The sequence below is a fragment of the Bubalus bubalis genome, chromosome 13 (assembly GCF_019923935.1).
Source record: "Bubalus bubalis isolate 160015118507 breed Murrah chromosome 13, NDDB_SH_1, whole genome shotgun sequence".
Classification (NCBI taxonomy): Eukaryota; Metazoa; Chordata; class Mammalia; order Artiodactyla; family Bovidae; genus Bubalus; species Bubalus bubalis.
In genome coordinates this window covers 78,355,374-78,366,324 of record NC_059169.1, presented here as the reverse complement: position 1 = coordinate 78,366,324, position 10,951 = coordinate 78,355,374, and the positions used below count along the sequence as shown (strand labels likewise).

At 47.8% G+C, this 10,951-nt stretch overlaps 1 protein-coding gene across 2 annotated transcripts in view; it reads left to right on the top strand.

The window, feature by feature from the left end:
* The first annotated feature begins 434 nt into the window (after window positions 1-434).
* CNMD (chondromodulin) overlaps window positions 435-10,951 on the top strand; it is a 36,634-nt gene continuing 26,117 nt past the window's right edge. The window contains exons 1-3 of one of the 2 annotated variants that reach the window (XM_006076528.3): window positions 435-845; window positions 1,288-1,428; window positions 7,043-7,183. In XM_006076528.3, the coding sequence (XP_006076590.1) occupies window positions 693-845; window positions 1,288-1,428; window positions 7,043-7,183 (435 nt within the window). In that variant the 5' untranslated portion in view covers window positions 435-692. The remainder of the gene's footprint in view (window positions 846-1,287; window positions 1,429-7,042; window positions 7,184-10,951) is intronic. The other variant, XM_006076527.3, reaches the window with a different exon arrangement.

Genomic DNA, 10,951 nt, shown 5'->3' with positions numbered 1-10,951 from the left:
GTGTATACTTGACTATTTCTTTAGACATAACAGTGTTTTTGGTGTCTGTTTGTTGCCATTGTTGTTTTTGTCTCTTTGTTTAACTTATTTAGTTAATCAACCAGAACCTATTCTTATTCTTTCCCAGCTTGGCTTCCAGTTTCCCTGCTGAGCCTCCTGCTAAGGATCCCGGAGAAACCTGGGACGAGAGCCCATCGCTAAGACCCGGGTCCGCGCGCCTGTCCGGGGTCCACCCAGCAGTGCCAGCCAGGCGTCAACCCCGCAGACTTTGACCGGGGTCCCCCGTCCACCCCACGCCGTCTGTGTCCGGTTCCGCCGGCGCCCCCAGCACACACACAAGTTCGCTGCAGGAAACGGGCCTCCAGCCAGGCGCCCAGCAGAGCCTCAGACACCCTGAGGGCTCCCCGGACGGCGGAAAGAGTCCTGGCGATCCGGCATGTCGTGGGGTCGCGGGGCTCAGCATCCTTGGTCTCCTCCCCTTCCCCCACCCTGACACACTCAGACTCACGAGGGGCTTGGGGGAGGGGGTGCGGAGAGCGCGGGAAGAGGGGACTGTGGAAAGCTGGGCGCGTTCACCGCTGCTCCGGGGCGGGCGAGGGAAGGCAGGGCAGAGGTGAGGCGCCAGGAGGGGTGGGGAGCTCTGGGCTGGCCCAGGCGGAGGGCACGGTGTGCGCGCGCGTGCCCCGCTTGAAATGCCCGGCACGTCGGGGCCGCAGGCCAGAGCCCAGGGCGCCAGCCGAGCCTCCCGGTGTCCTGCTCCGGTGGCCGCGGTCATGACCGAGAACTCGGACAAAGTGCCCATCGCCCTGGTGGGGCCCGACGACGTCGAGTTTTGCAGCCCCCCGGTGAGTACCGCTCGGGGGCCCCCAGACCTGCGGGGGCCCGGACCCCCCGGTCCCGGGTCTACGATTTGCGTGTCACCGAACTTGGGAGGTGGGGGCAAATTCAGGATCCCAGATGTGGGCTTGGGGTGTCGCCCCACGCGGGTGCGGGTGCAAAGGCCGGGGCATCCCCAGATGCGCGCGAAGAAGGTGGACAGGGAGCGAGGAGGGGTCGTCCTGGAGGGGAGGCCACCGAGATAGCAGACCCGCGGGGCGACGACCTTGAACAGCGAAGAGTTTGCTCAGCGCTCATCCAGGCCTAAGGCCCAGGGACCCGCGGCGAGGGGAGCGCGGAGAAACGGGGCGCCCGGAGGAGCCCGGGGCCGCTGTTCCCCATTCCCACCCGCGCCCCGATGCCGCGGTCGCTGCGCGCAGACTTGACGCGTCCTCTCCCGGCCGCCCGCAGGCGTACGCCGCCGTGACCGTGAAGCCCTCCAGCCCCTCGCGGCTGCTCAAAGTCGGAGCCGTGGTCCTCATTTCGGGGGCGGTGCTGCTGCTCCTGGGGGCCATCGGGGCCTTCTACTTCTGGAAGGGGAGCGACAATCACGTAAGTCCGGAGGCGCACGGGGTGGCCGGGGCCCCTGGATCACTCGCGTGTCTCCCCCTCGGGGGCCCCAGCGGATGCTGTGCCCTCGGGGGCCTCCCGGGCACCTCGTCCCTTCTTCCACCCAACTCCAGGACGTGGCTTCCCACTGACGGGCAACTTTGTAGAAAAGCCAGTCTGGGCTTCAAAAGCTGTGTAGCGGGGGGGATGCAGTGGAGGATTTCAGGGAAGCCCTTCGCGGGCAAGGCGCATCGCAGCCTGGCGCCTCCACTAAGCAGCTGAGGGACCACGGGTAAGGCACGGCCCTTCTGGCCTCGCCTTACTCACTCTTAGGAAGAAATGAAACTACGGTCTCTCCTAGCTGAGAAAGGCTGTGAATTGCAGAACCTGGGACAAAGGTAGCGGAGGAACATTCAGACCTAATAAGGGGATGAACCTGACCTCCCACTAGCGCCTTCTCTTTTTCTCTCTCCCTCCCTCCTTTTCTCTTTTCTCTCTCCTCTCTCTCTCTTTTCTCTGTCCTCTCACTCCTCATCCTTTAATTTGCCCTTCTCTCTTGCTGTAAGGGAAGAAAAATAAAATCTAACTTCCTTAAAGATAGCTAATATCTTTAAAAATCATTTCTGGCCTGATCACATGTGACTTAATGGTTAATGTTTTACTAACCCCTGTCCTACTTTCTATGAGCGCAACTATTTATGTTAAGGCTCCGTTGGCTCTCAAGGAATATAAAAAGTGCTTCTGACCCGAATGGGCAAGATTCCAGGGTGTTCATTAAATACTCTGAATTTTGTTCACCTATCTAAAGGAGGGGGAGCATTTTATCTTGATGACCATTGCCAGGCCTGGTGTAAGCTGATTTCAACTAATGGAAAAGAATTCCCTCTCCAGGGTGTACACAAAGGGCTGTTTCTTAATCACTCCCCTCAGAGAATCTGTGACTGCTGTTTTCCCCTTTCTCTCCCACCATGAAATTCAAAGCATGAACGAATTCCAGTACTTAGAGAAAATGGTGCTGAAAGCAATTCAACCATTTTACACATCACATCTTCTGCAGTCACTGCATAATTTGTATTTTTAACTCAAATGCCTAATGTAGATAAGCATGCCATTTAGCACCAAGTCTGTTTTAGAGACTATATCAAATTTACAAGCATCGATTTGTAGGATCAGAATTGCACAGTATTTTATGTGTATTTGAAAAGTGCCTTAATGTATTTGTGTATTTTAAATATAGAAGCTGGGCCAGATGCTCATATTCGAAAGCAGCATATCTGAACATTTCTATATCTCCATCTCCATTAATAGCAGGGTTTAGACTGTCATCCCTTGGGAAATGTAAATGCTATCTTTTAGACGACAAAAAGTCCATGGTATGGGTCCTTTGGGGACAAAAATAGCTTTGCCTTTTTTTTTTTTGGTAGAGATTTGGGTCATGATATATATTTAAATGGGTACCATTTGGCATTTAATTATTCAAGGCAAACAGGGTTAACTGACAGGCTTCTAGAAAGAGAGATTGAAAGATCATCCAAAATGAGTAGGGCCTCCTTTTATCATAACTTTTACTTCACTGCAAGATGGTGGGTTGTCTGGTTCGAGAGAGTGGTATTAAATTCTAAAAATACAGAGGAAGAGTGAATCACATTTTATTGCCAACAATACAAGTTACCGCTGTCTCCTCTGCGGGTAGGACAATGAAGAAAATCATAGTAGGGTTTTTGTGTTTATTTTTTCAACTTCCAAAATATTCCATGCTGATCCACATTACTTAAGTCTGAAAAACAAATCACAAAATACTAAACAGAGTAAATTTGGTACCATCTACGCATAGCATATGCACAGGTCTGCTTTCCCTGAATTCAAATCTAAATGGCCCAAACAAAACATAATCAGAGAAGGTCAGTCTCTGTCAAACAGAGACACCCACAGCCAATGCACTGCCCACTCTTTGGAGATTACCCATGCCTCTGTTCCTCTGTACTGGTTTATAAAGGAGAAGCAGCAGTAATTCACCTCCTGTGCCTTTCATATGGATAAATCCCCTTAGGACAGGTTTACTGGAAATCAGCTGGAGGACTAGAAGCATTGAAGTGTTAATAATGAGGGGACAAGTGGCGGGGCTCAAATATTGAGGTCATGTTTCATCCACATTATTGTCAATGGAACAAGGCATTGAAATATGGGAAATTCCCACCAATATGAGATAACTGACATCCCAAGCGCCTGGGATGAGGGGATGAGATCATTGCTTGGGGCCTTTATTCTCAGCCTGATTTTTTGAGCCGTTGGTCCCAAACATGATGTAATTATCTTATGAACCCAGGCTTTATTAGAAACTCATTAGCAAATCTCCTTGGCTGTAAAAGGCACCATATTGAGCAGAATTTTGGCACATAATAAACTTTCTTTGTGCTTGAGTAGAAATAGCCTTAGGTGCTAACAGCTCCTTCAGTTAGAGCAGATATTGTGATTTCCGCTTCACCAGCGCAGCCTTCTCCTGAGCTTGGGGCTCAGAACTTTTTACCAGTCTCCAACCCCAGGCACTTCAGGAGGAAGTGAAAACAAACCCCCTCTGCTGCTCTGGGGCGAGCAGGGGCTGCAGCTCCATTAAAAGGATGCAATACCCAGGCCGGGTTAGGTAGGGTGTTTTGTTGAGGGGGAAGGTGGAGAAGGGTGATGATGAAGAAAGTCAAGTTAGGCACACAAGCCACTGTTCCAGTGCTATGATCTTGTCTCCTTAAGATTTTCTAAGAATTTGGAAATAGTTCATTTCTTAAATCCAGGATCACTTTAGTAGTAAAAAGTTTATGTGCAAGGCTTTAAAAAAAAAAAAAGAGCCTCTTGTCTCATGAGTAAAGGACGGACACTTGTGCCAGCAGAAACTCACACACGCGTTGTCCGCCATGCACGCCTTAACAGCCAAAAGTAACTCAGATGAACAGTGGCTGTTCAGAGAGCGCAGGGGCCAAACAGAGCCCGCTTTCTAAGCCTCACCTTCAGGGAGCCCTGGCTCAGCCAAAGAAAACAGGTTTCCCCAAACAGGCTGATGGTGAGCACCGCCGAGGTGCAAAGTGAAAAGAGATTGGTGGGCTCTGCTCCCATGCCCCTAAATCAGAACCCCTGGAAGTGGCTCTCATAATCAGCTGAGCTGGGGAGACAGTGTCCTGCAGGAAGCGAAGTTCATCAGAAGAAGGGGAGGACCTGTGCTCAGAGGTGGTGAATGCCGGGATTTTCTGTTCCACTAACGGAGAGCTGTTGCCTACAAGGGTACCAGCTACCGTTTCTACATCTCTGCTGATAAAACAGCGCTTTGTGGGTCTTGCAATAATGAGTTTTCTACAAGTAATGATCCAATAACAACAGATACTTTCCCCAGGGTTTGTCCATGGGGGCAGTTAGCTATTTCTCATAATAAGGGAGAAAAATCTGACTTGAATTGAATTTTAGCTCTTTGCAGTTCTGACCTACAGACCTGACACTAAGTAGCTAATGGCCCTCATCAGTTCCCACTCCTACCACTTTGAAGAGTGTACATCTTATACACTCTTCTTAACACATAAGAGATACATCATGTATCATATATGGGCCTCCTTGGTGGCTCAGTCAGTAAATAATCCGCCTGCAATGCAGGACACCTGGGTTCAATCCCTGGGTGGGGAAGATCCCCTGGAGAAGGACATGGCAACCCACTCCAATATTCTTGCCTGGAGAATCCCATGGACAGAGGAGCCTGGCGAGCTACAGTTCATGCGGTTGAGAGAGTTGGACACAACTTAGCCACTAAACGATATATCATACATAAGATATAGTGTGTTAGTCACTGAGTCGTGTCCAACTCTTTGTGACCCCATGGACTGTAGCCCACCAGGTTACTCTGTCCATGGGATTCTCCAGGCAAGAGTACTGGAGTGGGTTGCCATGTCCTTCTTCAGGAAGATATAGATATATACATATATATGCTTCTAAGTCAGAAAATGGAAGGAAAGAGAAGAGAAGCCCACCTCCTACCCCACAGCGCAGAGAAGGTTCTTGCAGAGCAGCAGCACGCTGGTCAGGAGCAGCGTGTAAATCACTTTTTAAACCAGTGTCCTAACTAGATGTCTAAACTAAGAGAGCCCTGTTAGGGATTTCCCTGGCGGTCCAGTGGCTAAAACTCCATGGTCCCAACACAGGAGGCCCAGGTTCCAGCCTGGTCAGGGAACTAGATCCCACACGCCTCAACGAACATCGAGGATCCTGAGTCTCACAACTTATTTGGCACAACCAAAGAAATAAATATTTTTTTAAGAGAGAATGAGAGAGCCCTTTGGATCCTGTAATTTAGTGGTACACTGTAAAAAGGGTTTTTCAAATGGCAGGATTTTAAACAAGATGTTACTCAGAAATGCAACACATGAAACAGATCAGAAGCAAAGCTGCTCTGGTCAAATTGCAGATGAACCACGAGTGGAGGGAACTCGAATAAAGGAACCCCACAGGCCCAGCTGCTCTGGGCCACCTCTGTGACACCCCGGAGCTCTGATGACATAAATGAAAACCCCCTCTGAGGTTCCCACTTCATCATTTGGCATTCAAGGCAACTCCCAAGATGCAGAGCTAAATTGTGTAGCCAGCTGTTTTTCTGATTCCTGGCCCAGTGCTCCTGCATAATGCCAAAACTCTCCTCCTTCCCCCACACATCTCGTAACAACGCCTTCAGTTCAGTTCAGTTCAGTCGCTCAGTCATGTCCGACTCTTTGCGACCCCATGAATTGCACCATGCCAGGCCTCCCTGTCCATCACCATCTCCCAGAGTTCACTCAAACTCTCATCCATCGAGTTGGTGATGCCATCCAGCTATCTCATCCTCTGTCATCCCCTTCTCCTCCTGCCCCCAATCCCTCCCAGCATCAGGGTCTTTTCCAATGAGTCAACTCTTTGCATGAGGTGGCCAAAGTACTGAGGTCACCTTATGTCTGTCCCATAGCGTCATTAATAGGGGTCCCTCTTATTTTGAGCAGAAACAGACAAGCATGTTGGCCTTGCTCTCTGTAATGTGGCTGTACCTCAGGCATACCCTCGTCCTGTCCTCAGTCCTTACTGTATACCACCCTCCATGCCAAGTCTTGACTGAAGGATTTTTTTAAAAATATCTTCAAATTGAGGTGCCACTGCAGATTTGATTAACAGCCCAGTGAACCCTCTGCCTCTTCAATGTCCATTTATCCATCAACAGATCTCAACCATGGCTGCAGAGTAGAATCGACCTTTAGAAAAAGAAAGATCTGTGCTCAAGCTGCATCCCCACAGGTTGTGATTTGATCCATCCTGTGGAGGCAACCCAGGTGTGGTAGCTGAAGATTCTCCTTAGATGTGTCTATGTGCCACCAGGATTGCAAACCACTGAGCTCTTCAGATTAGTATCAGAGACAATCAAAGCCTTTACTTTCAAGATATTATTTAAGAAATCATTGTATTAAGTAATTGGTGGATGAATGAAGTCCTCCCAGATAAATGTCTTACTATTAGGGATGATTCAGTGTATCTCTGAGACACAGGAATGCTAATTTATATAAAGATAAGCCCTGAATTGTTCTAAGAGGGAAGCATCACTAATTCTGGTATTCACTTCCAGATTTACAATGTCCATTATACCATGAGTATCAATGGGAAGTTACAAGATGGGTCAATGGAAATAGACGCTGGGAACAACCTGGAGACCTTTAAAGTGGGGAGTGGAGCTGAAGAAGCGGTTGAAGTTAATGATTTCCAGAATGTAAGTATATTTCATGCATTTAGGAAGTCTAACTAGGCAAGCCTGGGAGACGCCTCATTCAGGGAGAAGGCGGGCCCCTCACATACACCCAAATGGGAACTGCTCTTTATGGCAGTCATGGTGCCACTAACCTCCCTGAACCATGTTGCCTGTTCTCTCTGAGAAAGGATCACTCTCTGTCCTTGACATTTTCAAAATGAAAAACCAACACCTTAGCACTGAAAAAGTCAAGTTCTTGGAGCTATCAAAAGTCTTGGCAAAAAGACTTGCAAGAGCTATTTTTCTCTAAGCAGCCTTCTTAACATAGTAAATAAAATGCCCAAGGTCTCCCAGAATGTGGCAAGATCTAAAACTGGCAGTTATCGAGAGGAGGGAAACTTTAATGACCTAATAATCTAATCAACAGCAGGTGGGATCTATTTACACACATGTCTCAGTGCTCCAGATTTCCCGTTTAATCCAGAAAATGAGCATGGAGAAATTCGCCTAGTGTATCATCTGCTGTCTGAACAGAGCCCATTACAGATGAAACATTCGAGTCTCCTTTGCAAAGGACACACATGTTTGTTTTCAAAAATTCAATTTACAGGCAATTGGAGACATCAAGCCATGCATGGATGCTTCAGTGGACATCTGTGAACCCAAGAGTCACTCCAGGCCTCCTCTCTGGCTGGCCACCATAAATATCTCATTCTCTTTCTTGTTCTAGGAAGAGAAAGAGGCATCACTGTTTGTGCTCTCCTGTTAAATCTATAGATGCAGTAGGTGAGACTTCCTCATGAAAAAAGGCTCTTAAAAATAAGGTCTCTTCTGATAGTTTATTGGCCTACAAACATCTCACCGACCTGTCTTCCTCTGATTGATGAGAAAAACTAGAGATGCTTTTCATTTGAATGAAAGAGCTCCCCTTGTTGATACCCAAACACACTTCACAAGCCCTTTTGAATATCAAACGGATGCTAACCTTAGAGCTCGGCTGATATTAGCCATTATTTGGTGATGACAAGGGCTGGCTGTGTTTGGCGTGGGCTCTGCCCTGGGCTCTGCAGTCCAGTGTGCGCCCAGCTCCATTTCGTTTGGGCATAGCTTTGCAAACGGTTCTGGTCGAGTCCCAGAGATAATTTCTCTAGACCTATTAAAGGCTTTTACTGCAAGGCCCAGGACAAAGTAAAAGGCATTTTTTTTCTTTGCGCTGCTCAATATAAAATCATTAAATGTGACTCCCACACATGCATCTTTCATTCAATCCAGAACAAAATTGAATACACAGGATATGCCACAATATCAAGATATGCAAAGGTAGCTATGCAGATAAATAAGAAAAGATCCCTCTCTCTCAACATGTGTATGTATCAGGAATGTCCTTTTAAAATATTTAATCCCAAACCTATATTTCTGTTTTATAAACCTTTGGTTCTAATAATGGTATTGATTGCATTTTGTTCTTAGAGGCCAATGGGGCCACAAATATTTTATAAACTGATCAATTCTCTTTGATAGCTTCCACATTTCTCTAAGTCAGAACTGGTGAGTAGAACATTTTTTTGATGGATAGAACCTGTTATGGGTTTAAATAAGCCTGGACTTCTGAAAACACATGAATCAGCCACTGTGGTACCTGAACTATTACTTTCTCCTGTATTACAAACCGTCAGTCAAATTCAGGAAGCGTGTACGGGAGCTGACTATCTGTGTGCAAGGGATGGTGTGAAGCATAGAGTATGCAGAGACGACTGACACTTGTTCCCTCTCCCAAGGACATCAGGAGGTGGGCATCCACAGAGAAGTGGCTTTAGGTCAGGCTGGGAAGCACGCTGCCATGGAGCTACGAACAGAGCTGTGGGGTCCTCATGGGGGAGGCCATTGCTGCCAGCGAGGAGATGGAGCAGGTTTTGCAGAGGTGGCAATGAAGCCAAATCCAGCCTCTGAGCTCTGACACTGAATTCATATTCAGAGACAGAGTTCTGAGTGAAGTACAAAAGGATAGCTTTCTCGCTTTGCCAGGCAAAGGGAGCCACAGTGGACTAATGCCCTCAAAGCTGTGTGTCCCAACCTGGAGAGGCTAGTGAGAAGTTTCAGGGTAAGGGTTCAAAGAGGGTGTGATTGGCTATGGGCATTCTTTTGATTGGTTGGTGGTAGTGGGTGGAGAAGGCAATGGCACCCCACTCCAGTACTCTTGCCTGGAAAATCCCATGGATGGAGGAGCCTGGTGGGCTGCAGTCCAGGGGGTCGCGAAGAGTTGGACACAACTGAGTGACTTCACTTTCATTTTTCACTTTCATGCATTGGAGAAGGAAATGGCAACCCACTCCAGTGTTCTTGCCTGGAGAGTCCCAGGAACGGGGGAGCCTGGTGGGCTGCCGTCTATGGGGTCACACAGAGTTGGACACGACTGACGTGACTTAGCAGCAGCAGCAGGGTAAGTGGCAGTCAGCATCATCAACCTTCTGGTTCCACCTGATGGGGTCTCCGTACTTGTGGGCAACCCATGGGGAAGGGGTTTCAGTATATGCAAAACAACTCACAGATATTGTTATGTGTATCCCTTGATGGGGAGCTAGGACTGTGCCCCAAGGCACGTGAGGAGTTGGGAGATGGAGATGCAGGCAGGGCCCAGAGCAGGAAAGTCTCTGAACTGTAGGTGAACAGCCTCCCCTGCTAACCCCACCAATATTGTTTGGAGCCAATGGTGGGAAAGAGCCCCCGAGAGGGAATTTGCACTGAATGAAGGGTTCCAGGCTCTTCACCATTGGAGAAAACAGTTGTTGCGGTCCCTCGTTGCAGAAGGTAAGGCAGACTGCATTCAAGGGAGGCTAGCACTGTGGGGTTTTGTAGTCAAGGAGAGAGAGCGGGCTCAACTCTGAATACAGTAATGAAAACTGGGGTGTAATGCCACCGAGCAGGGTGGGTTGCTGGTGGATGGGAGGTTACTAAGAGGAGTCGTTCTTCGCTAAACTGACCTAACAGGATTTCTGCTGCAGGCAGGTCAGGGGGATCAGATATCCAGTTTGACCAGACTAAGGCTGACTCAGCAGGATTCTTGCTAAAATTGGAATAAACCGGCCAAGACAGAGCCCAGGGTGGGGACCTAGAGGACTCAGAGGTGCCTGACTGGAGTTAGGTCAAGAGAATCTCTGTCAAAACCCTGAGGAACACAGAAGCTACTTCTGTTCATAATGTATCAAAGTTATACCTTCAAAAGTATCAATGCTGTTGGTTTAAGTCAACCCTCTCAACCCTAATGACCCACAGATATAACAGAAATCCTGGTTAGAAATTAAGATAGTTCTCCAAGAAAACACCAGAGCAGGAGAAAATAGAGGCAGAGAGAATGAATGGTCTCCAATTTTGGAAGATACAACATTTTCATAAATATTAAATAAATACATCTAAAACTAAAAAAAATAAGATAGAATGGTGGATATAAATAGATTTTCACTATACAATTCTTTTGACCTTGTGTATATTTGAAGTTTTTTAATTTAAAAAGCTGGAGGGAGGGACTTCGCTGGTGGTCTGGTGACTGGGACCCCGTGCTCCCAAGGCGAGCGAGGGCTCTGGGTTTGATCGCCAGTTGGGGAACTCACACGCCTCAGCTAACACCTGCTGCAGCCAAATAAATTATTTAATTAACTTAAAAAAAAAAAACTGGAGGGGAAAAAATGGACAGCACAGATTATCTGATAGGTAAGTAGGTTATTGGTTTCAAGAATCCATTTGGCACCTAACTATAACACAAAGAAAAAATAAAGTGAAAGTAATTTATAA